This window comes from Ascidiella aspersa, chromosome 1, assembly GCF_963924565.1.
Source record: "Ascidiella aspersa chromosome 1, kaAscAspe10.2, whole genome shotgun sequence".
Taxonomy (NCBI): domain Eukaryota; kingdom Metazoa; phylum Chordata; class Ascidiacea; order Phlebobranchia; family Ascidiidae; genus Ascidiella; species Ascidiella aspersa.
The window spans coordinates 3,020,896-3,048,035 of NC_139447.1; the positions used below are offsets into that span (position 1 = coordinate 3,020,896).

At 38.3% G+C, this 27,140-nt stretch overlaps 1 protein-coding gene across 1 annotated transcript in view; it reads right to left on the reverse strand.

The window, feature by feature from the left end:
• The window catches only part of LOC146166563 (uncharacterized), a 37,476-nt gene that overhangs the window by 1,815 nt on the left and 8,521 nt on the right, over positions 1-27,140 (reverse strand). The window contains exons 6-25 of the mRNA XM_083389383.1: positions 25,729-25,886; positions 25,002-25,164; positions 24,332-24,538; positions 23,298-23,489; positions 21,181-21,315; positions 20,535-20,634; positions 17,177-20,128; positions 16,383-16,485; positions 14,887-15,043; positions 13,623-13,776; positions 12,892-12,957; positions 11,864-12,022; positions 11,123-11,317; positions 9,942-10,196; positions 4,315-4,466; positions 3,557-3,689; positions 2,726-2,929; positions 2,080-2,194; positions 1,176-1,352; positions 152-264 (exon numbers count right to left, since the gene is read on the reverse strand). Coding sequence (XP_083245509.1) covers positions 153-264; positions 1,176-1,352; positions 2,080-2,194; positions 2,726-2,929; positions 3,557-3,689; positions 4,315-4,466; positions 9,942-10,196; positions 11,123-11,317; positions 11,864-12,022; positions 12,892-12,957; positions 13,623-13,776; positions 14,887-15,043; positions 16,383-16,485; positions 17,177-20,128; positions 20,535-20,634; positions 21,181-21,315; positions 23,298-23,489; positions 24,332-24,538; positions 25,002-25,164; positions 25,729-25,886 — 5,889 coding nt within the window. The 3' untranslated portion in view covers position 152. The remainder of the gene's footprint in view (positions 1-151; positions 265-1,175; positions 1,353-2,079; positions 2,195-2,725; positions 2,930-3,556; positions 3,690-4,314; positions 4,467-9,941; positions 10,197-11,122; positions 11,318-11,863; positions 12,023-12,891; positions 12,958-13,622; positions 13,777-14,886; positions 15,044-16,382; positions 16,486-17,176; positions 20,129-20,534; positions 20,635-21,180; positions 21,316-23,297; positions 23,490-24,331; positions 24,539-25,001; positions 25,165-25,728; positions 25,887-27,140) is intronic.

Consider the following 27,140-nt stretch of genomic DNA (forward strand, 5'->3'; position numbering starts at 1 on the left):
TAAATACATCTTATATTTAACAGTAAACTTAAAGCAACACAACATTCGATAATATAGTTTTTTTTGCACCCGCAGTGAAAGGCAAACGTAACTAGTTACACAAGATAAAACTAAGCAAAAGAAACTCAAATCGTTTGAATACGGAACGAACCTTAGAACTCGATTTTGCACGCTTCAACGCTCTCGTTATGCATCATCACCTTGCTCCCGCTCGCCACCAAGTGGATGTTTTCGGCCTCCATTTCACGGTGTTGCTTCTGGTACCTAGAAATTAAAACAAAGCATTTAAAAAGTAGAAAAAATGTCTTTAGTTTTAAGAAAATTTTCGCCAGGCCCATTGTTTTACACCAGCTCTGTTAAGGAGGATAAATTGGAGAAATGATTTATAAAAAATTCCTCCCAAAAGTGCAAAAATACTTGATAAACAAGATCAGTGTTTTTTTTAAGGTGTTTTGGGGGACCGTCAAATTTCTCCAGCGGTTTCCCAAATTTTTGACTTGCAACTTTTTGGTATTTAAATGAACCACTTGCGGTCTCTTAAAACTACTTAGCGGTCACCCAAACCAAACCTTAAAAAAAAACCTGAACAAGATAATCAAAAAAGTGGATGTCCTACAACAATGTATAAATCAGCCAAGACACAAAAAGTTTAATTAGTTGTTTGAAGGCTTATTGGTTTTTAGTCGCGACAGATTTAGTTTTACGTAAACTAAATCGAGAAACCTAGCTGTAATTATTTTTGGATCCGTTTGGCGAAATTGTATTTATATTTTTTACTCCTTTTGGTTAAAAAATATAAAATTGCGAGTACTCGAGTCTAACTCGTCGCATTTTTAAAGCCGACTTTCCATTTTGTGCCGGAGTGTTACTTGGGTTAAAATTAAGTGTTTTTAATAAACATTTTTTAATAATTGGGTTATTGATGTTAAATTTTTTAAAACAATTTGACTGCCGTACATTGGATGTTTATTTCGTTAAGATATTGCAAAAATCAGAACCATTTTTATTAGTAAACGTTTTTTTTACCTATTTAAGTAACTATATTTGTTTACCACACTGAAAGTTAGTCTAATTGACAAAATTTTGCACAACTACTCGTTTTGGTTGGGTAGCATAAAAAATCGAGTAATCGTTCCAAACCCGAGTAGTGGCGACGGTTTTACTCGATTACTTACCACTCAGCAAGTGCCGGAGTGTTGTGAGTTGGCAGAACAGTAACGTTCTCGCAGTCCTGCCCGGGGGCGCCACCCGCTGGCGGCTTTCCCCACTGCTTCTTGCCCGCTAGGAGGCACTCGAGCACCTGTCCGCTCGGCTCGTCGCGGCTTACGTCGTTACCGCTCACAACGTAGTACCTGCGTCATAATGGATTATTGTTTACGCGGTACAGCACCGTAACCACCAGCGAGTGTACAGGAACAATAGAGAGCCGGATTGATGAAATTTTTTAGAATTTTTTGTGAAAATAGTGTTAAAACTATGGGAAACTTGTGAACAATTTATTTAGCTATACAAGTAGAATATTTTGGAAGCCTTTTCTTTTATAGCATGATTCTGTCGCCCTCTCCTGCTTCAAATATTTGTGTACATGTGCAACTTATACTTATGTTTATACCGAGAAAAGCCAACGGTTTAACAATTTTTCAGGAAACATATATTATTAAAACAAAGGAAAAAAATATTTTTAACTGATAATATTATCTTAAAATATTAAATATGTGGACCTCATACTAAAGTTCTAACGAAATAATTGCCCTGGTGCGATAGGTTCACGTTGCAATGCAATTTAAATATTTTAAATATCACATTTTCTTAATGAAAGTCAGTCGTTTTACAAGATGGAAACAGTAATAATCATTTTGCCTAAAATGGCATCTTCGGTATCGTTATCATTCTACTAAATTCTTCGCCGACGGTCCTACGGGATAAGTGCGTTGCTAGAAGCGCAACACGTGTTTAGCACATACACCAAAGAATAAAAACGAACAGTCAAAATCGACAAGGTACAAGTTGATAAAAAGCTAGAGTCAAAGAGTTCTTCGATTGCAAATTAGTTGTTTTTAAAACTATTTTATTACGAACCTGGCTCGAACTCGCTTAAAGAACTCGACGTCCACGTGGTTGCTGTTGACGTGGTGTGGGATGTAAGCGAGATCGACGTAGAATGAAGGAGGCTCGGATTTCTTGCCAGCGCTACCTGCTCAGAAACTGGAGTGTTAGTGTTCCAACAAGTGCACACAGGTGGTGGAGTCATTGATTTGACTTTAATGCAAACATTTGAGTAATGGATTGAATTTAATTGCTGTCATATACTGGACTTTAGTGAACAAAACTTTAGCCATGAGCTTGAATCAAGTGCACTTAAGTTAAGTCATGGACTTGACTTAAGTAAACAAATGTTGAGTCGTGGCCTTCAGTTAAGTACACATAAGTTGGGTCATTGACTTCTATAACAAATATTAAGAATATGTTTAAAACGGTTTCGCTGTTTGACTAATACGTTTAGATTAATAAAAAACGGTGTTTTGAAAGTTGAAAAACATAGTCACAAAATTTGCAGTGAGAACAAGTATAAAAGGCCAAGAAAAAAAAAATTGTACCATTAAATCATTGTCAACACTGGACAGTAACAAGAACACACACGAACACACAAACACGCACGCACACACACACAAAAAACAGTCACACACAAACATAAACTTACACACGCACACATACAAACACCCACCTGTGGCATGTCCTGTCGGTTTCTTGACGGGCCTTGCTCCCCTCGTAGTATCTTGGGCCATCATGGGGTCCTGGGTGCGAACGGGAAAGTACCCCTCCTCCTCGGTCCCCTGCACCCCCTGACCCTCTGGGGTCATGTGGGCGGTCAGCTCGGCCGCGAAGGGGTTGCTACTGGCCAGTGGCGCCATCGGTGCCGGTTCCAAATCTGCCGGGAAAGAAGTTTGTATTTAATGAATGTAGTAAATTCTCTACTATGTTACTTTGTGTGACGCATTTTTTTTACCTAAAATAAAATACTTTGGGTAGAAATAACATTAGCAAACGCTAGGAATTTATCCACGCTTAAATTTATGTTCAACTTAGTCGAGTAATAAAGAATGGCTGTACTAACTACAGTGCAGAAAGCAAAATGTAGATTTAAAATGTCGAGCGATCATAGTAACTTATGCGAATAACTGTGGTTCTTAAACTTTTCTGGTCGCGTTGAAATAGTTGTGAATGTGAACAAGGTTTCAGAAGAAACCGCCATTGTTCAAAGTTAAACATGTAACTAGAAAACCTTGCTCGCAGTGCTATCTGTAGATTTTACGTTGATTGATCGATTTAATTTATCAAAGACAAGCTATAATTTCGACAGCCTTATTAGTAATATTATTATTATTAATATTATTATTATTAATGTTATCATATTTTTTGTAAATTAAGCTGTCGCGCAGCACTAAGGGTTGAGAACCACTGATACAAACAGCAAACCATAAATTTCCATATAAATCGTCCCAGTGTGTTTTGGTCCGAGTGCCGGATTTCAAGTTTTTTTATCTTGCGATCTTACCGGTTCGATCCTGGGAAGAGTGAAGATCCTCCATCCCGTGTCCCTCCACGTCAACGAGGAGCGAAGATCCGCTCCTTCCCTCATTCTCATCTTTACTCCCAGATTCCTCGTGGAGGGAGAACATATTTTGCTCCTGCGCGGAAAGCGGCAATGTGAGTTGTGAAAATAGGTTTGCGATAAGAGCGTTCTAACGATTTCTAAAATCGGAAACTTCATGAAACCGGGTATGCAATGGCATTAGCCGGTTATGCAACGGCATCAACCGGTTATGCAACTTATTAGCCGGGTACGCAATGGCATTAGCCGGGTACGCAATGGCATTAGCCGGGTACGCAATGGCATTAGACGGGCACGCAACGGCATTAGCCGGTTATGCAACGGCAATAGCCGGTTATGCAACGGCAATAGCCGGTTATGCAACGGCAATAGCCGGTTGTTCAACGGCATTATCCGGTTATGCAACGGCTTAATGGCCGGTTATGCAACGGCGCCAAAGTTTACAGGGGCCACATTGGTTTAATAAGGAACTAATTTTGCAACAATCTCATATAAAGTTGCAGTTCGCGAGTAACACAAAAGCACTTGAAGAGTCTGACACCTTCAAAGTACACAAAAACACGCAAGTAAAAATGAACTGCGACAGATGCCGGCAGAAAGCTGATTTTTCCATAAAAAAAAAACGAAACAAAAAAATGACGAAATTATCATATAAATAAAAAAGAAAAACAAAACAAATATGTTTTTACTAGAGCATTTACCTGGTGTTGATCAGATGCTGTTTTCTGAGCAGCGGCAAAACTGTCGAAGCTTGCTTCACTGATCGACATTATCGGAGCTCGGTCGAAATCCACCTTTAAGCTGTCAACGCTGCTCTGCTGTTCGTAGCCGACCTTTTGTGATGCTGGTGTGCCTGTAATGAGAAAAATAAATGTAAAAAGTAATACGGGTTGGAAAAATAATAAAGAAATTAAATCGGGTAAAACTAGTAAGACGTTATACAAGACAAATATGTAGATCGTTTTTTAAGGTTTGTCTTTGGTGAACGGTAATCATTTTAAGGATACGCTACTATTTCATTGGTTTTGCAAAAAAAACATAGTTTCCAAATGGGCTACGTTTTGAGGGAAAGTTGGGGAAATTTAAGAGACCATTTCATTCCTTTAGATTAGAACACCCTCAATTCTCAGCAAAACAGATATTCTTGATTACTTTTTCAGATAGAAACGTAGGGCGTGAAAATAGTCTAAAATACATTCGTACCAAGGGAACGCTGTCGCTATTCGCCATGCAATCTCCAAGACCGACCGTTTTTTGTGCGCCTTATAAATAAGCGCTATTTTTATTAAGTTAAAAAATTCAAGTCGATCCAAAAAAGGGCAAAGAAGGCAGATAAAAAAATTATGAGGCTAGGCAAACCGCCCAAAACATCATTAAAGGCGCTCGACAGTTCTAAGGGTGGATTAACACGCGGCGAAATTGCTGCTGCAATATTGGCGTCGGTAGACTTGTTTTTCACCATAGCTCGAATGGCTCGGGAAGAAATTGTAAATAATTTAGACGAGCTTAAGAGTGGTCGGAATGCTTCTATGTTGATTGTTTTATTCATGAGAGGCGCTTGTGGGCTGCTGATACCTCACGCCATTATTGGCGGCATATGCTATTTGGAAGGTGTGTATCGTCATCTCGGGCCGAAGAGTTTACTGTCGGAACAACTGGAAACTATAAAGCATATCTATTTTATCATTGTAAACATGTTAAAAGCTTCTGGGAGGAAAGCACATCTTGAAAAGCTTCAGAACATGTCCGTTTATTACTTCACTGTTGGCGTCATATGCTCTATTTGTCAGAAATCAGAACATGTGTGATTTAATCTCTTTACAACTCCCTTATTAAGTAAAGGGGGCTGGTGGAACGTTAAAAAATGTAAAAGAATCGTCAAAATATAGCCTACTGTAATTGCAGCTATCGATTTTTGTTACATACTTGAATAACTTACTTGAGGCCTCTGAAAATTTCTTAACATGCACCAAAGCTTTTAAAAAAAGCAATTCAAAAACCTGGGCCAAACAAAAAAAATGGCTGGAGAAGTTGACTGAAAACACGAAAACGTTAAGTTATGAAATAACGACATTGGTCCATGGGGAGTCAGATTGTGCATACACAAGTACGCAAGCACACATGTAACAGCTTGCTGACGCATCTATAGACACCAGACTCGACACACATCGAACGCATGTGTTTAACCTTTAAATTACAATTACGTCATCGTAGAAAACACTTGACGTTTGCTGTAAACAGATCAAAGCTTGCAGCTTTGCTATCGTGCTAAAAGCGGGTTTTATCTATAGTTTCAGTTGGAGAGGTGTCGTATATTTTGATATCGTTAATGATATTTTGTGAAAACGAATAACGATCTGATCTGATATCACACGGCTTGCTTTGCTTAAATAAGCAACAAATGTTTAAACGTGCAAATGAAATGGCTTCCATGATTTTAGGCAAATACACGTTATTAAGGTATAAAAAAGCTCGATTGTTGTATTTTAACTATTTAAGGATTTTAAATTATGAATTTTTGCTTGGTTGTAAAATTGAGAACAGTCACTGCCACAAAGTATTTTTAAGAATTTTAATCAGATTTTTTTATTACGTTTTCAAGTTTAAACGCGCTAACTGAGTTCTATAACAAGCTACTGGATTAAAAAAATATCTTAAACCAATATTTCAAAGGGCAGGCTTGTGTAATAATGCTTAGGGTTCTAAGCTTAAAGGCTTTTCAATATGCAAAACAACTAAAAGTCAACAAAAAAAAATTTAAGCTTGAAAAGAACTTGTGGTTGTGGCAGCCGATAAAGAATCTTAATGCCTATTTTTGCATTTTTAAAAAAGGTGTCGGCGATACGAGACGAGATAACCCAGGAAAAAAATTCGTGCGGATGGGGGGTTATCAGATCTCGTGCATAAATGATGAGCGGGCCTAATGGCGCGACCTGACCCCGCGGGCCAGACGACCCTAGGTGCACGTCAGCTGCCGAGTGGAGTCACAGTTTAAGGTGGTTTACGTTCAACTCAGCATTTTATTCTTCTTTCGAAAATACCATTTTAAGTGATTTAAAGGAATTATACAAGTTGACCCCAGGCTCAAGGTAAATGTTGGAAAACCCGCTTTTAATTGTTTATATTTACTTCAGCTTTTTATTCCTCTTTCCCAGTGCATTTTTAAGCGATTTGCGTTTTTTCCACACAAACGACACACCAAATAACAAAAACAGTCTCTTAAGCTGATTTCATAAATAAATTTATACATTAGTGTGGAATTAACTCTGGTAAACCAAAATTTTAATATAATGTTCCGTTTGAGTTTGTAATCAAGCCAAATAGAAAACAAGGTGATTTTCTGAGTTTTATGATCACTGGTTGCTGTCTTCAATTTAAAATGGCGCTTCATACATTATTTTTGGCGACGTGATCAACCTTACAATCCAGATTTATTGTCGCGACACAGACTGTCGCAGACAGTCGCTATCGCACTGGGATTTGAATAACGTTATCAAGTGACGTGTGCCTTGTCGTAAGCCACATAATTAACTTTAAATGTCAAAACACTTCGCCTAAATAAAACGTCCATAGGACAACAACACGCCAGCAGTAAGCAATTTTGAAAACCCGTATTGGAGGTTAGAAAAAAAATGAACCATGTTTTACAAGCATAACGACCAAATGTAATTTGTTATAAATATCTTGTTTAAAACAATGACTAGTCGAATCATAAGATCAGGTTTACTTTAAAGCGAAAAAAAAAATCGACAAACTTAATGAGATATTTCCACTACAATGTGCTAAATAGTTATTCCTGTAAGGTATTCAACATTTCTATAAAGTCCAACAAAAACATCTTAACATTATGACGTCAACAAAGCGCATTGTTATACTAGAACGTTGGAAATAAAAGTCGGAAAAAGACCTCAACTCAACATATACCGACATTTCAGTTAATACTGGTATACTTTTTGGGCAATGGGAAGAAACTGCCACTACATATTCACCCCTTACTTTACACATTACTTTATTTTGGTTTCAATGAAAAATTCACACACATATCTACGACTGTGATATGCCAGCCCTTCTAAAGCTGCTTTTTGACCAACGATATCAGCTTGCGTATATTAGTACACCGAAAGCCATCTGTCGATCAATGATGCAAGCAAGCAGCAAGGTAAGCTAGAAAAACAACCAGCCTGTAGTGAGGTTCGAACTCACAACATCGGTCATCCTGGGATCGTCGCTCTACCAACTGAGCTACACAGGCTCAGAGAGGAGCGAGTCGAGAAACAACCATACGTCATTGCTTGCTACATTCTGTTGTTACAAGCAACTTCATATTGAAGGGGATCTACAGTACCATGTCATTATACATTTTATAGATCTTATTGTATACAGTTTCAAGATGTTATATTAACCCAACAATCAACATATACTGGCATTTCAGTTATTCCCGGCCTACTATTTGGAAAAGAGAAGAAAACTGCCACTACTCATTCACCCCTTACTTTACATATTACTATAGTTCATGTTTAGTAATAAAAAGCAGTTAATAAAACCTGTTTACCATACGCCAATACGTGCAGGGTTGGACTTAAGCACTCGCCCACTCGCCAATGCGAGTACAAATTGCTCTTGGCGAGTGCTGATTGACACCCACTCGCCCGACTGGCGAGTGGCTTCGGCGAAAAATTTAATTAGTTGGTGCAGGACAACTTGTGTTAAGCGCCACTACTAAAAATATTTTCTTAAACACTAAGGTGCAAATACATTCAACACTACACAAATAATAAGGTTGATCGAAGTCACGTTCAAAGCTCGTAATAAAGACTCTTTGTCCCGTTTAAAAAAATCGTTTACCGGCGAACAATCAAAGACGTAATTGCTGCAGTGGTAAACAGTTATGTGGTTTATTGTTTAACTTCAACGTCGTTGACGCCTTTGGAAAAGTTTATTGGACGTGCAGTTTTGGGTAACAATAAGTTCAAAGCAAATGTCTTATAATAATATTTATAAGCAATGTTTTTTTAAATGAGGGACTAAATCGGACCACTGAACACTACGATATTTGAAATATCGCCTACTTGTGTAACTACAGCTGAGCATTAGTAATTAGTCTACGTAAGTATGTTGAATAACTGTATGTAAATATTTTATACCGTATTTAAGATAGATACGAATCGAAACCATTGCGGACGCCCTTGGAACATAGAAACGACCCACTATAGGGCATCGCGCAGCACAGAACCTCTGATGCATGGTTGTTAACTCAGCGAATAAATGGTTTAGTTGTAAATTTACAATTATTTTGTCATTATTTTATCTGTTCAAACAGTAACTATAGTGTTGGGCGAAATGTGGCGTTTTGTTTGTGGCGCGAAGCAACCTGGATGAAACGTCCTTGAAGCACAGAAAACACAGAACACGAAAAAAAGAGCGCGCAAGGAATTGACAGTGTTATTTTTTCACTAAAGAATACCTTGGCTGAAAAACATTGTTTTAAGTGTAAACTGCTTTATAGGTCATTCATTTGTTTGTTCATCCATTCATTTGTTCATCCATGCATAAAAATAAACGACCAAACTTTTGTAAAAACAAATGTATACGATAGGTTGGAAAGTACCCGGTCGGCCGCGGTTACAGCCGCGCATTTCATGTAAAGTCAACGTAAAATTCAGTCAGCCGCGAAAAATCGCTCAAACGCGCAAAACTTTCGTCGCGTTAAGAGTTTTCAGTATAGTATTCCATTTTCAGCCGTGCAAATTTTACAGATAACTTTATTACAGCCGCGCAATTTAAAGCTGCAAAATTGTCTCTCCCGCGCAAAATCTAAAGTTTACAATCTGGTGTTTTCGTATAGAAAAATACTGGTTAACGATAACCCAAGAAATTACCGCGCTAGGACGGAAATTTGCAGACAGCTGCCAAAAATTTGGCGAGTGTTATTTCGTCCTGGCGAGTGCTGATTGATAGCCGCTCGCCAAACTGGCGAGTAACCCTGACGTGCTACATTCTGTAGGTGCAAGCAACTTCACAGTGAAGGGGGATCTACAGAACCATATCAATATACAGTTTATAGGTATTGTCGTGTGCTACTTATTGTGTGTAGATTTACAAAAAGTCGGAAAAAGGGCCTACTTTAGTCCTACTTTCCGGCCTAATTTTTGGCCAATTGGAAGAAACTGCCACTACACATTCACCCCTTATTTTACACATTACGGTATTTTTGTTAGTAAGACAAACCTGTTTTGACATGCTCCGGTTAATATTCTTGAGTCGTTTCTTTTCAAAGTCGGACAGTTTTTTAAATAATAACAAATAATCTAATCCCGATTCGACTTACCAAGATCGTGTGCGTGGAGATCCACCAGATCCCGACCAAATCCATCCTCCTCTTTCGGACTCTGATCTTCGGCTGCTTCGGATGACTCAGGAAGATGAGTTGGAGGAAGTTGCTGGTGGACGGCGGATGTTGAGGATGAATGAAGAGGATCAAACTCCTTCGCCTCCGGATCGAGCTGGTGAACTCCAAAGGAATGGAAGATGTCCTCGTCTTTTTGAGGATGCGAGAATCCTGGAGGAGTGGAGGACTCGAGATCTAAATCAAGCAAAATACATTTAAGAAAAGTCTAGACCAGTGGTTCTCAACCTAGCTTGTTGTGCATAGCGCATTTTAGCCAAATTTCGATACAATTCTAGACTGGATTTTTTCCTTATATGAATTTTGGCAATTTTAAAGTGTGTTTATTATTTACTCAGGTTTATGTATCACACGCTATAATTGGGGGGTCGCGAAAGTTATCGAAAACTTAAAACGGGTCGCGAGAACAAAAAGGTTGAGAACCACTGGTCTAGACATTTATTTGTTATGGCAGATATTAGTTCCAAGTATAAGTGAAATATATGAGAAGCTATATTTTGGCATAAAGTTAAAATGAGAGGAAAAATATTTCAAGTTGTCTGAAGACCAACAACCAGATTTAAATTGATGAAATAATAATAATATTATTACTATTTTTGTTAATTTTGGGATCTAAGCCTGCTCCAACATTGCTAGTTGTTGATCTCTTCTCCATATCGTAATATTTCAGGTTTTGCTTAAACCAGATTTAAAGGTTTGCCCTGAACCAGTGGTTCTCAACCTATGGCAAAACTGTCCTTCAAGCTTACTTGAAAAAATCATTTCGAAAAAACACCAATAGAACAGTTAAAAAAATGATCGCACAACACAAATATATGAAGAACGTCAACAGCAAAAGTTAAAAAGTATAATAATTTTTTATTATTTGAAAGGCTTTTTGCTGGGATAACTCGTTCTGTAAAAATGAATAAACAAAAGAAAAGTCAAATTACACGATATATAATTTCAAGTCTTTCGCGAAAAAAACAAATTTTAAGTACTTCTATTTCTAAACTATGCAGTTCCAAATACTGCCATGTGTAATATTAAACTAAAATTTTCTTAAAAAACATTATTTTATTTAAAAAAAACATGACAGTGCCTTGGCTTTGGGTTTATGTTACCTTGTCCGGAAATAGCCGCTCCTCCAGCGAGAAACAGATCCCGGTTGTCGTGTTGTTGGTCTTCTTCTTCCTCATCACTGATGTCCTCCAGCTGATTCTCCTCCTCCTTCGAGATCGCGAGTCCGGAAGATTTGTCGTCTTCTGCTGGTTGCCAAGCAACAAACGGCGGCGAAGAGTCTTTCTTTTCAGCGGAACCTAGAAGGCGGAAATGAGGTTTCGGGGTCTTGTGCAAATATATATTTCTGGAACTTGAAATATCTTTCCGTAATTTTAATCTGAAAAGCTCAATAAATTTTTTTTGGAACGGTTTTAAAAATCAAATTCTTCTGAAGTATTTTAAAAAATACAAAAAGATAGACATCTAAACTTGCAATATAATATACATTAGACTGTTAAAAGTATTTGTATAACTTTTAAAAAAAGTAGAAAAATACATTATTTTAAACTTAAAAAAATATTTGGCGATTTAAATAAAAGCAAAACATCAGCAATTATTAATAAAAAAAAATACAACTAACTTTCTGAATAATCATAATCCATTAAGCATTAGGCATTGCAATAAAGTTTTATTTTTTCTTCTAAGCAAATCTAAAAGTAACATCTACGTCTCCGAATAGAAAGTAACCTTCAGGTTACACAGAACCAACTGGAAAAAAAGACATTAAACCCTTTTAAAATACGACTTTCACAAAGTTTGAATTTATAGTATTAGATTAAATACCGCATAAAAAGGATGCGTACCTTGATTTTCGAATTCCTTTTGCCACAAGTCATCACCTTCTTCTGGTTCTGGTGTGTGTTCAACAACAAGCTGCTTGTGTGCTTGATTTCCGTTGCTGTCCAGGTCTGACTCGACCTGTTGCGCCTCTCGGTCGTCTGGCAAAACCAGCGACTGAAAATCTGTGGGATGAAAGCCAGAATGAACAAAACACGGCAAACAATGGCGTTTAATGGTTGAAGAATGTAGTAGGGCGTGGTAGGAATATTGAAGCCCATAGAGAATTTAGGTGGCATTTTGTGAACGTTTCGAATAAATCTGAAGATAATGGCTGGAGGTTTTAGTTAGACGTAGAATGAATATCAAAGATCATACAGAAGTAGGGATCATTTTGAACGTGTTGAATAAATCTCAAGATAAGGGTTGGATGTTGCAGTAAGCCGTGGTAAGAATATCAAAGCCCATACAGAAGTAGGTATCATTTTGAACGTTTTTTCAACGTCAATGTTGAAAATGAATAAAGAGTTATTCGAAACGTTCAATATGCTACCTACTCCTGTATTGGCGTTAATATTTTACTACGTGTTTTAAACAATCTATCGGGCCATATAAATACCACGGTATATATCTATGTCAGTGATTCCCAAACTTTATTGTCTTACAGCAGACTCAGAAATTTTAAATATGTGCTGGAACCCCTGTGACCACTAAAATTTTTCAAATATGGTGTAGTGTAATGTCACAATAAATGAAATAAGACTCAACAAAATTAACGCTACAAATTGTACTCATATTGTACACAAATGTTGCAATTCGAGGCTTACCAGTTAAAAAAACAATGATTCTTAAAGCTTCACAAATACCTTTCGGCATCCTAGAGCATTATAAAAGGCTTCCCAGTATACCGCGGCACGCCCGTTAATGACCACCAAATTCTTATGTATAAACAGTAACAAAAAATAAAAAAGAATGTGAATATAGCTAGTCCCTGTTCAATTTGCTTATTCGGCGTATCCAAAAACTTCAAGATAAATAACATACATTTTCATACCTGTGATGCTCGACAAGCGTCCGTGTGTATCGCTCGGAAGTTCAGAGGTCTTTAGATCATCGGCCTCTGTAAAAAAAGCAAAACAAATGCTGGTTCTTACGATTTATTTGAAACGTTTACAAAACGCTCATAACGGTCGGTTTTGGCTTTAGTATCCTCTTTATGTCTAACTACAGCCTAATAAAAAGTAAAATGCTTGTTAATTTACTGACCGGTTGCTATTATTTGAGAAAAACATGTCGCCTTGTTACATTTTCTGGTTAGGAAAAAACTTTAATAATTATCCACGATTTATTTTGAAATAAACTTTTATGCAATGGAGCAAGTTTGGTAATTACTATGGACGTAAAAAATCTTTACTTTTAAAGTTTTACTTTTTCTCTTTTTTCAAATTTCACCGAATTTTCTATTTTTACATTTTTTAGAATCTTGGTCAATCGTAATGGACTTAAAAAAAAAACACTGTTTTAATTGGTGTTAAACCGTAGTTATTGAAACAAACTTGTACAAAAAAGCAACTGAATCACCATAACGCCGAATATACAGCTCTCGAAAAATGTAATTTATACCATGATATTCCCTTAAGGCTATAGTGTTTCTGACAAGTGAGCAAATAGTTCAATTTAACAAGCGAAACGATTCCAGAATTTACAACAAGGCACTGCGTGATTTTTATCGTTCAGGAACTTTTACAAGAAGGCACTTGCGTGTCAAAATGTTTGTAAATTGACCTGCTGTGCTGCAAACCCCACCGCTTCCAGCCATACTTGGAAGGTTGTAGGCCGAGTCTAGGTCGGTGGTGCTTGGCGGCGACTCGAGTATGGCCACCTTGGAGGCGCTGGTCGTGCTCAAACTGAAGCCGATGTCAGACAGGGGCGCTTCGTCCTGTGTATAAGCATAGGGGAGGGTTTTAGAAGAGCGTGGAAGCGGACAGAAGCTACACAGATAAATAGGAGAAGTAGCTCCTTTAAAATTCGACCTGTGCCTTCTAGTATTTTTCAAGGCATTAAAGGCCGTTAATACAGTCCGAAAACGTGATAATGGGGGCCATATTTTGCGAATTTGGCACTTCGGTTTATATATATGTAGGTACGAACGGACAATTTCCCACGCTGTAATTTCGCACATTATTTAGCTGAACCTAAACAGTTTAACTAAACTTTATTATAGCATTGTCAGAATTAAAATTTGCCCACTAACTGCGTGTGGAAGTTTTGTCAAATTCCAGAGCGTTTTGACGCTCTGCTGGAAGTCCAGGGCGTCTAAATACTTGGAATCTTAATTGACATGTCTTAGATTCGGGCAGACATTTAAATAAGCTACCTTGTACAAAGTGAAATAAAGATGGTAGCAAAGTTATTTAAAGGACAAGCTTAGAATCGGGCCGACAAACTCAGATGAAAAACAGGAAATTAAACTGTATGTGTGGTTCGAGTTAGACTAAGAAAAACGTGTCCCTTTAAATAACTTTGCAACCACAATTCTTCCACTTTGTAAAAGGTAGCTTATTTCAATGTAATAACTAAATCAGTTACAGATCAACTAATTTTTGGTAATATATGTTTAACAAAAAACTTTGTTGTTAAATAATGCAAAAAGCTCCTTAAAAAAACAACTAAGAAACAGACAAAGGAGAACTCCGTGAATTTCGTAAATTTTTGTACGGCTAGGCCTAGCGAAATAAAAGATAGTCAAAACCGGGGAACTTCTAGAATTCTTGCAGTTAAAAAACATTAAATGGCAACCTGCCCAAAATAAAAGAAGGAGGTACGTGATATGTAACATATAGGGAAGGCAAACATGTTTAATAAAAAGCCAATTGCGAAAAACTACATTTTAAAATTGTCATAACAAATACGGCGACGTTTTGTAAGCAAATTTCACCCCAACATTTTGAGACAAATTACATTCCTACATGAAGTAACGTCACAATATAAAGCTGTTGCACATCTGAGAAAAAAATACAAAACATCAACATCAGCTGAAAAACTTCACCTTTTCGAGCGACTTATCGCACTGCAAGTCCAGTTCGGTGTCGTCAAAACTGATGACGTCAACAGATTGCGTAGCCATGACATCACGTGCTTCTTCGTCGGCCTTCTCTGACGGGGTCTCAGTGGGAGTGGACAGCCCGCTGGACAAAGGGGTGTCACTGCGCCAAGAAATAAGTAGGTTGAATTGTTGAGTTGTGGTTTTGCTTATGCCAAATATTTGCTGTTATCTTACAACGCATGAGTTTTGCGCCTTATTTTTTCCTAACTGTTTATTTGTTTGTTGCTACAATGTGAACACAGTAGCAAAGGATCAATGAAGAACCACAAAATGGTTATCGAGTCAGTTGACCCTGAAGGTATACGGAATTAAGGTTACAACAGAAAATAGGAAATATCAACGTTTAAGAAGAATATTAAGCAAAAATGCATAAGGAACGTTGGCAACCTAAAGAAGATATATGACGGTTAGAATATTGTCTTGTGCCATTCCAAACTAAATGTCGATATTTATTTTTCGTTTTTTTAACGATAATAAAATTATTAGTTTCTTCAAACCAAAGTTATATCAGGCCTGCGATGGTCAAGCCCTACGGTTATCCGGCTATTTATTAAAAACAAAATACATATAGGTGGGTTGATTGGTTGAGTTGTTGTTTTGCTATATTAAATTATTAAGCATTTTAACTGTGGTTAGGTACTTTGCAGTCATACAATTATTACGAGGTGCTGTAACTGTTAGTTGCTGTCACGCGCGTCAATCTTCACTGTAAGGTTTATATAGGCTTCAGTATTAACCTCTTTTGACGCAGGGAAACTGCTTGGGTCAAAGCCATCTCGCAATCTCTTTGAACTTCATTTAAACTAATATTTTAACTAAATATTTGTTTACCCCAATCGAACGATAACATTGTGTCTTGGGTTTCATAACTTTACTTGGTTTAGCCTTTATGACGTCATCTCTAAATTTTCCTGTGTTTTCAATTTTTTTTTCGTTTCCGTAAAATATTTATTCTTTATTCATCCCTGGGTGGCACACTTTACAAATTAAAGTCATTCTGACCAATTATACACTTAGATCAGTTTCACTGCGTAACTAGGGTTTTAACCCCTGATAAAAACAATTGCCATATAAATTTCGTATCAAATCGGTACCGATAGCACACTAGTAACTTGTAAAATTTGGAAAAAATAATGCAGGCATTCGATACCTAAATGCACACTTACAATAAGATATTAAATAATATTGTGGTATTCACCTATAAGAGGGCCGTGTTGTATCAGATAACACGTCATTATGTATTGTGGTATTATGCATTCATGTGTGGTGAGTTTATTTTATTTGCTGTGCGATATAAATAAAAATTGATAACCATTATTTCAAGCCGTACAATCGATATTTTACTTTGGATCAAAAATCAAACACAGATCCATCATAGAGCAAAGCACGTTAATAACTTATACATTTCAAGAAAGAGCTAATGTGAAAAACACACTCACCTCATCGCGGAGTCGTCTCTCATTCTGTTGTCCAGGTTCTGAGGTTCGAGCGCTTGCATTTTTGCGTTGTCGATGTTCTCCATTGATCCGAGATCTGAGATTTCTTTCGTTTTTTATTCGTATAGTGTTAATTGGAAACGTTATTATTTGTCTATTTAAGTCATTTTGTAACTGAAACGCTCTTATGCACAATGTGCATTCTGTGATCAAGACCTTCTGGAGTCGTACTGGCCAACAACGACGGCACACAAATATAGGACACAAGATACTTTCGGGACGGCTTAACGAAATATGTCAGCCTAATCAGGATAGCTTAATCATGATTTCTGACGTCAAAAATGTGGAGTTAATCGACGTCTTCTTGGTTAACACGTTTCTAATGCTGACAATGATTGAAGCTCGTATTGAAATGTATTAATCAAGATGAGGTCGATCTACTCGACCTTTTTGGCTTTTCAAATCAGTATTAAGCTACTTTACAAATCCGTGCATAAAGTATGCCAAGTAATTCATTTTATTAGCTTTAAAATTCTGGTATTATGTTGAAGAAAATATATACATTATTTAAATAAAATATGACTCTTTTGTAAGTTAACAAAACTAAATTATTTGTCATTAAATTTGTCCTATTTAAAATATAACAGTCTGCCAAGAGTAACGCGGTTATGAAATTTTTGTATTATGGTTGAGCAAGTATATTTAAATATTTAAATATTTGGTTATGCATCCGACCCGGTCGTCAAATAAGATACAGATCCTTGCATATTATAAAAAAAGATTGCCATTTGCCTTACCCGTGTGTGCGTCATAGCTCTCCAGGTCCGATGTGGGTGACGTATCAGTAATCATTGAAAGGGGGTCAGAGGGGTAAGGTGTGGGGTGCCACTCGCGCCCGTTGAATCGCCCGTTGGAATCCTCCTCTTCCCCCTCGTCCAAATAGTTAAAATTCACACCGTTGCCGCCACTAGGTGGTGTAGCTTGGCAGAGAGCCACATCTGCTAAGGAACTGTGGTCAAAGGTCACGGTTTGAGTGGTTCCGGCCTCACGGGCGCACTCCACCGGCGACATCGACAAATCGTTGGCGCTTTCGCCAGCTTTCGGGGCACAAAACGCCGCCAAAGTGCCGCCAGCGGCGTCGGCCATCTTGTTCTCCGACTTGTGCTGCTGTTCAGGCTCCGGAGCTGGTGCATGTGAATCGTGATCGGCGTTTGAGACCGAATACAGCTCATCGTGATGTTCTCCGTGATGCAGGTCGAGAGCCTCGTCTTGATGATTCTCATGACGCTCGTCGTGGAATTTTTCATGAAGATTTTCGCGAAGATCTTCGTGATGATCTTCATGATGATCTTCCTGATGATCTTCGTGATGTGCGTCGTGAGCTTCGTCATGATGTTGTTCGTGATGTTCATCTTCGCTTTCGTGAGGAATAATTTCGTACGAATCGTGAAGGTTTTCGTTTTCACGAGGCGGCTCTTGGACGTGTTCGTGATCTTTCACATGATCTTCGCTCGACGTAATTACGTCATCGATAATGACGTGTGCTTCGGGATCCGCTACAGCGAGATTTTTGACGTCATCACAAATAGCGGCCACGTCATCATCAACATCAGCTTCATCTTTGGGTTGCTCACAAACATGAATATCTTCTTCATGAACCTCATCGGTCGAATCACGATGTGAATCGTGAAGTTGCTCGTGAAACTTTTCATCGACGTGATCATTAGACTTTTCAGGTTCATACAAATGATCTTGTGGTTCTCTGTTGGAAACCTCGTGAATGTCGTGAGACTCTTCATCCTGAAACTTTTCATCGTGCTGAGCTTCGTTGTCGTGATCGAGCTCACGGCTTACGTCCGGAAGAAGTTCACAATCGTGAAGTAGTCGCTGGTTTTCGTTGTGCAACCGATCGAACTCTGCTGTCTCCTCATCTGCTTTCATATGAGATCCTTCCTCTCTTTCGTCATGTTCATCCGATTTAGAATCATCTATTTTTGTGTGAATGCGTTCATTTATTTCGTTATCAGCAATCGCAAAATCTGATATCACATGAGCTTGTTCATTAGGTTCATGATTACCAAAGTTTTCAGCCGAATTTCGATCAAGAGATTTAATAATTTCGTGATTAGCTATCTCCTCATCTGCTTTTATCCGATCCTGTTCATCTGGTTCGTGATAAGCGGCGTCGTCATCCACTTTCACGTGATCTTGTGCGTCTAGATCATGATATGAGGCCTGCTCATTGGGTTTCACGTGAGACTGTTCAACTACTTCATGATATGAAGCGTCCTGATCATCTGGTTTCATGTCAGTCTGTTCATCTAGTTCGTAAGACGATTTCTCCACAAACTCAGGGCCTTCATCTTCGTGAACGACAGGATCTTTCACAACTTGTTCATCTTCACCATGAACCTGCTTGTCATCAGAGATTGACGTAACTTCACGATCGTGATCAACTGGTGACTCACGATGAACCGAAACAACTGGAACCGCTCCGTGATTCTCATTGTTTTCTTCAGGAGCAACTTCACGTTTTTCTTCCTCGGCGTTCTCGTATTGAACGAATTCAAAATCCTTCTCAAAATCTTCGCTCGGCTGCGAAACCGGAATTTTAGTTGTTTGAATATCTGACGCGATGTTGCTTTGTTCTTCGGGGGCGATTTCATCCTTAGCTTTGTCCGAAACCAGATTCGCGTCGGATGCAGCCTTCAGACTGGCTTCCTCTTCATATTGGCGGCCTCCTGCTATATTAAGATACTCAGCGTCGATGGCAGAGTCGAGGTCCGTGTCTTTGGCGGGGATTTGCGCTTCTTTTTCCCGCAGAATCACGTCGCTTTCGTCATTGTTAACGCGCGCCACGCTCACCTCCACAAACTTGCCAATGTCCTGGCCTTCGGGCGACGGACGCTTGGAAAGCTCTTTTGTCTTCTCATGGATAACTTCATCGGTCTGCAGCTTGGCAAAGGCGGCCGTCAGGTCCTCTGGGGGAGTCGGAGGACCTGTCTTCTTCTTCTCGTCGTGTGCTGCTGCGGTAGTAGAGGCGACAGCAGCTGGTGTCTTCTTCTTTTTATCTTTGGCGGGCGATTTGCCTTTCAACGCAGCGGATTGGCCGACTGCGAGCTTCTTAGCTGGAGCTGCAGCCTTTGCAGACTTGCTACTGATGCTGCTTGCGCTTTTGGCAGTTGTACTGCTGCTGCTGGACTTTGCTGAGCTCTTTGCTTTTGCTTCTGGCACTTTGCTTGACTGCTTTGCGTGCACTCTGGCCTCGGCGCGAGCTAGCACCGGTCCGGTCTTAGCCTTAGCGCTTGTCGGTTTAGCTTTCCCAGCAGTAGCAGTAGAAGTAGTCGAAGCAGCGCCGGTCGTAGCAACCTTTTCAGGCTTTGGGCGCTTGTTAACCGGTTTTATAAAACCGCTTGCAGCTTCACGCTTAGCGTGCGTTGCGGCAGCGCTCGAATCTTTAGCTGCCTTTGCTTTCCCTGTGGCAGTTGGTCCTTTCTTTAAGCCAACGCTGCTTGTAGAACTTGGTTTTGCCGACGACTTGGCGGTCGTTTTCGATTGGGTGGCACTCGACAGTTTTGGGTGCGAACCTGCGGGTTTGGGGTGGGAATTGGCGGGTTTAGGGTGGGAATTGGCGGCGCCTGAAGGCTTGGGGTGGGAACTGGGCGCTGTAGTTGGCCTGTGGTGGGCCGAGGAGGTGGGTTTTCCGTTCATTGCGGCGTGTCTTGGCGGTTTTGTCGGCGAGTGGGCAGCTGGAAGTATAAAGGGTTAAGATTAGAGGTAGATATTGCTTGGCGTTAGTTAGCGAAACATTTCAGCTTGATTTTTTCACAAATATAAGGTACATCCAATATATACAGGATCGTAAAAATGCTGGAGGATGTTAGTTAAAAATTTGCATAATCGCTACAAAAGTTATATTTTGCCAAATCACCGCGTATTATTTCGGGTCGGCACCGATACACCCTAGTATCGGACGAATACTGCCATCGGGTATCGGATACAATATTATCGGACTATCTAATACTGGTCATCATTCTAAAATTTAAAATTCATATTTTAACCTAATTTTGTTGTTCAAGTTCTCCGGACCAAGGTACATTGCACCGAGCTTTGTTTGACAAGTGACAAGTGCAAAACAAAAACGTGATAACTTACCTTTTTCGGGCTTCTTCTTAGCGATAAGCGCAGCTGTGGGTGATGGCATCGACAGAAACCCGCAATCCGCCATTTTCTCCAAACCTTGCAAGACTTTCGACTGAAAAATAAGAAAAAATTCAGTACAGGAGTGTCATAATTTCTTAATCTTTAAAATCTCGATGCAGCTGTGATTTATTTGAATACGGAATTAAATATTGCTATATATTCTTAAAATCTATTTGGATTAACCAACTCTTGCCAATTTTAACGTTGAATATTAGAGATCTGAATAAACAACAGTATAACAAAATTATGCTTAAAATTACATCCTAAAACTGTCAAACCACTTCCACAATATTGTTAACTACTGGTCTAAGCTACAACACCAACACCAACATCGCTATTTTAAAGATTTACGTGTTAGAAAGTTATTGTTTATGTTTCGAAGTAATATGCCTTACATCCTTATCTTGTGTTAGATTTTTGAAAATGCATTAATCACAAACGCTAAATCATTTGTTTTAAAAAACATTTCAAGCGATTATTTGCTATGAAAATCGTTTTCCAGTCGTTCTTATTTCGGGTGTTATAGCGATGGTAACCCTGCTTATGGTTGTCTACTGATTCTAGTGAGGAATACCGGATAGCAGGGGGCGTGTCTCACCTGAGGGGCGTTTCCCGGGAACAGCACTCTGACGATTTTCTCGTTGGGCGAGGTAGGATACCAGACGATCAGGCAGCATATCGAGGCCAGGTCGCTCATAAGGGACTCTCCCTCCTCACCGGATTCCAGGGTTACCTGAGGACAAAAGTGGCCGGGGTTACTACAGGTCAAATAAAGAGTTAAGGAAAATAAACAACAGATATGCTACGCAGACATCAAAAATGAGTTAACTTGGTAATGAACGCTAACCAGGGTTTAGCCCAATAAGGTTGATTGCAGAATTATATATAGTAGGCGTACTAAAGTCTGCAAGATTCATAAATTATTATTATCCTAGATTACTTTTCTTACGAACATTTGAATATAATAATACCAATTATACCGCCAACGTTCATCAATCTAGCGGTTTAGGGATGCTCATGCATAAAATAGTTTTAAATTCTGTTAAAAAAAATAATAGCCGATATACCCTAAAAAATGCCAAACGTATAATCTGAAGCCCATTGAATTTATCATTCTAACTTTAATTCGAAATTAAATTATTTTATTTTTATTTTTTTTATTTGAAAAGGAAATTTCAAAATTTAAACTGAGGAGTACGCGTGGAATTTTAACGGTTTTCGTCCGAATATGGTGTAGGTTAGATGACTGATATAATATAAATCGGTCTAAAGTGCCCATTACTCTTATATTAATTGACATTGTCGTATAATACATGGCCACCTAACTGTAAGTAAATTAAATGAGAAAAACATTTCAAAAAACAATGCGGGAGTAAATGTCATTACATAATTGGTCTTGTAAACAAGTCATTTCTTTTTAAAGGTGTATGTGTGACTGTGTGTATAGGGTGTGTTAGATGAAGAATTTATATAATCTGTATAAGGCTACATTGTGTGTTAAATAGTAATGTCTAGCAGTTTAGTGGTCTTCAGTAAAACGGCAAAAATCAGACATAGTACGCATTTTAAATTAATTTGGCAACATAATTGTAAAGCTTATTTAATTGGCCTACATGTATTTATCATAAAAAAACGCTGAACATGTTTTTAAGTTGCAGTAAAATTTTGGGTATGTCGTTTAGTTAATGAAAAAAAAGTACAAAGGTGAAGGCCGATCTACTGGTCGATATTCCTATTAGAGCTTAACAAGGCTCCTTAGTAAAAAGCCATGGTTAGATCGCAAGGTAAAAGCCTCATTTTTAGCATTTCGGGAGAAAAATTGGCTTTTTCGGGCGAAAAAAGCTTCTCAACCCCCTGAGATGGGATCTAAAATTGGGTGACCGTTTGAGTTGGTTTGGAAGTCGACCGTCGAACTTCTAAACATTTGGTCATATTAACTTAGATTAGTTTTGAGCAAGGTTTCACCAAGTTTTGAGAAATATTCGGAATGCATACAAAGATTCATTAAATTTGCATTTATCAATGTTATTGCCTTCATTGATTTTTGTAAACTTCAAACTCACAAAAAAGTTCAGTGAAAGACAATTAGGTTGTATAAACAGAATTGGGTAAGCTCAGTATTTTGGTTCATCAAAAAAGGTAAGAAACATTGGCTTAGGCCGACCACTGTTAGCGACGGACAGACTGTTTAAATTATGCTTGTTGTTACTGTTTTAAAAGTTTTACTTTATTTAAAAAATACAACATCTAGAAAATTAAAAAAAAAATATTGTTCAGTTAAGGAAGGGTAATTTTCTTCACCGACCAAAAAAACTTGTTTAAGTGTTTTTGTTTCAAATGTCAGAAAAAAGCGACTAACAATCAAAGGTGGTTTCAAGGCTCTTATTAACACTTAAGCAGTATTTGACCGCATAACTTAAAACAATAACTTAGCACATTTCATATTTATCACTTTTTTGCTCATTCTACAACGTCCCGTTTTTGCCCTTCGAAGAAAAATAAAATAATAAAATAAATAAAAATATCTTTAACGAACGAATGTCACAATATAAAAGAAAACCAGAAAATTCGCCCGGTTTCGCCAGTAACGTGCAAAACCGTTGCATCCCCACTATTTATTTTTCGAAAAAAAAAAAACTAATAAAAATAAACAAATAAAAAAGAATGCCTTTACCGAAATGTCCTAATTTCAAGCAAAAAAGGTAGAAAATTTACCCCGGTTTTGCCAGTGACGTGCAAACTCTTGCTGTTGCATCCCCACTTTTCGCGAATAAAATCCAGCTCGCTACTGCCCTCCTCCGGGCTGATGACGTAGATGTCGAGCTTGCCGATGCCGACTTTGGAGAAAACAGTGAATGGTTCCATGGACTTCTTGCGAGTCAGAGGCAGGACTTCTAAGCCGAGGCCCTGGATGAATGTTTGTTCTTAAGTTAAGAAGAGACAAGCGATTAACAAAAAAAGATAGAAAAAGAGAAAAAAAATTATAGGGGAGGGGACATTATACTTAACCAAGAATTCGTTGTTTTTTTAATTTGCGGCATCATTTTTATGTAACATTCAATTTATTCTAGTAAGCGAAAAAAAATTCAGTACTAAAAAAATAATTAAATACTAAAAAATACATTAATACGAAAAAAATAAATCCTGAACTTGCACGCCCAACAGTCCTGTCTAAAATGAAAGACGAATGAGCCAATAACATTTCTACCTTCGTAAGTCTGAGCGTGAAAATGCCTTTTGCCTGCATTTCTTACAAGGCACTAGAAGTTAAAGCAGTGGTTCTCAACGGGTGCCGCGGCGTCTTAGTGTGTCATTTATAAAGCTCAAGGGTGAGAAGTATTTGAAAAATCTGATAGTTTTAAGCTTTTTGAACTATTTTGCACGATTAGAGATCACTATCAAATGGCATTTTCCTACATGCTTTAAGTTGATTGTGTTGTTTTAGTTCAATTCAGTAAAATACTCAACGAAAATTCCAGTCAGGGTGCCGAAATTTATTTATTTTTTGTGAGGAGTGCCGTAAGAATAAAAGGTTGGGAATCACTGAGCTAAAGCGATTTGCAAACTGGAGAAATTAACGCCAGGGGGTGTGACGTAAAGACTATTTGTGTAAATAAATTTAACTGTATAAGCGCAAACAATAAAAGTTTAAAAACAAGAGAAAAACACAGGATCAGACTTTTGTCAAAGGAATTGCGTATGCTGTCTGGTATTGTTGTTTTTGTTGTTGTAAGACTGAGCATTTCTACCTTGGTAAGTCTGAGCGTGTCTTCCACTATCTTTACAGTCTGGATGTCGAGCAGCTTAGCGACCTCTGGTGGCGCTCCTCCTGTTCCCTCCTCCTCTCCAGGGAAGACATCGGTTGACTTCTTGCGCGCCACCATCTCACCGAACTTTGTGGGAGCGTTCAAGCAAAACACGCCCAGGTCGGGTGAGATCAGACAAGAAGCCAGTTTCTGCGAGAAGAAAACGCGCTTGCGCTGGTTTTGCTTGTTCAGATAGGTCGAAGGTTCTTACAGTTTTTTTTTCTTGCGACGCTTTTGATGTTTTGTCGAACTTGTGACGCACCAAGTGACAAAAAAAACGCCGCATGAAATTAAATCCTATGATTTTAATAGTATTAAAATAAAAATAATGCCATTAACTAACGGAAAAATGCCTTTACCGACACGCAGCCAGTTTTTGCGAGAAAAAAACGACGTTAGAGAAAAAAACACGCTTGTCCAGATACGACAGAGTAAATTTCATCCTAATACCATAAAATAATTGACATTATCAAAAACTTATTTCTTTGTGTGACCGCGTACTTTTTCTACCAAAACATTGGATATCGCTATCAGAACAATATGCTAGATATCGTATATCCCTACTCCCTAGCACTTAATGAGCGAAAACAGCTCCAGCTTAAAGGCGTATTACCTTATACTCAGCGGTCGTGTTGTCCATGGGCAGCTTGAGCAGTTTTTCTTGCATCTTTCTCAGGAAAAGGCTGTTGAGTCCAGCAAGGCTGTCCGCACCGAGATGTGTGGCGATAATACAGTCAAGTCGGTCAAGATGGCGAAGTAATCGCCAGAAGCCAGGGCTGGAGTCAAAAAAACTATATTGTTAAAAAAATAAATAATAAACATATTCTAGATCAACAAAAACTTAGTTTTAATACGAGGTATACCTACACCTATCATGTTTTAGATACTACTCATCAAATAGAAGATTCATAAAATTTATGTCAAAGAGCCGGGGTTGCCCAATGCCCATGTCCGAACCAGGGCTGCCGAGTCGGTTAAAAATAACCAGAGTCCGAGTCCTATCAAATGTGGGATTTCGTCGATTCCTGACAGGAGTGTGGCTCAGACTCTACGGCCTTTATTTCACCAATGTACGTAACTAAATAGGTAGATATTTAGCAATCCATGCATTGGGGTTCATGTAAATCATTTATTTACAAAACGTGGGAGGAAAATATCCACCATATGCTATTCCGCATTTACAATTTACAGTTGGTGGCCATATCAGTTTCAAAATTTGGTACTGCGCATGCGCACGTCGGACTCGGGTAGTTTTACGTGGTCTTACTTGAGCCTCAAGTCCGACTCCGCAGCCCCTGGTCTGAACTATAAGCCTCACATAATTAGTTTCTGAATTTTACCTGGAGAGCGACCCTCCGTTAATGAGGATGTTGAATCCATTCACAGTGAAGAAGGTTGAGTCTCCTGTGCCAGCGGGGAACACGTAAAGACAAGGTTTCCTGATCTTTAGAAACCCCTCCTGGGTCGGCGGCTCCAACAGCACGAACATGTTGTCCACCTGGACAGAAAATTGGTATTTCCTATGCACATTTCAGTACATTTGTAGTAAATATTTATATTATGTGACAGTGCGAGTATTTACGAACATGTTGTCCATTGGGCAGATAAACTAGTTAAACCTGCAAATTTCAGTTAATTTTGAGTAAATAATTATATTATGTATGTATTCACAAACATGTCGTCCCCAGACAGAAAAATCTGTTATTCTACATGCATATTTTAGTAAACTGGGAAGTAAATAATTAGTATATGGAGGTGTTAACAATATGGATTTCGACAAGTTCAATCAGGGTAGGAAAAACTAGTTTATGTACTGTTTATGTTGATTTAATTTAATTTATTGTGAAATTTTAATAAATAAGGGTGCCGTAATCTGTTTATCTTTTCTTTTGGGTACTGTAAGCCAACTACGAATTAAAAATACTAGCGTAGGTGTAAAATGTAACAGGAACAACTTGCTATTGAGCTTCAACTCCATACAGTGAGTTTTCTATAATGTTGTAACTATATATGTTTTCAGTTCGACCAAGATTTTTTCGAACTTAGAAAAATATCAAATTGGCTGTACTAGTCTTTAATTTCTCCAGTTTTATTGATATGGAGAAACGCACAAAAAACACAAGACAACGAAAAACCTAACAAACTTATTTTTGACATTATAACTATACATGCACATGCACATATATATGCACCCTTACAAAAAAACACAAACGGAAATGTTTATTTTTTAACAATGATTAGGATGTTTGTGTGGTTTATTTGACGCAAAGGGGATAACAAAAGCAGATTGTAAAAGTTTTTTCTTCCTAATGAATAATGGAAGCATTTTAGTTGTCCCTATAGCGGGCAGCTGTCAGACTGGCAACAGGTGAAAGATTGACGGGCGACTATCAAACTGAGCTTCAAAAGTCAAGTTAGATTACGATACTCTTACAAATTAGTATCTAACTGCTGTATTTAACATTCTTTCTAGTCGATGTTACAATTAGTCGTCGTATTACATCACAATGCCCCAAAAGTGGCGTGATGTTTACTGCGTTAAGGTGGGTCATTCTACGTAAGTGGCAGGGTAAACACGTGTGCTTTTGTGCGACTGAGAAACCAAGCTAAAAGCTAAACTAATAGTTAACACTTCTAGGTATCTCGGATGAAAAAGGTCAAGGCATATTTCAACAAAGTGGGCACATTATTGTGTTCATGACAGACACCTAACGCTAATAACACACTAATGTAAACTAATAGGTTTAGAAAA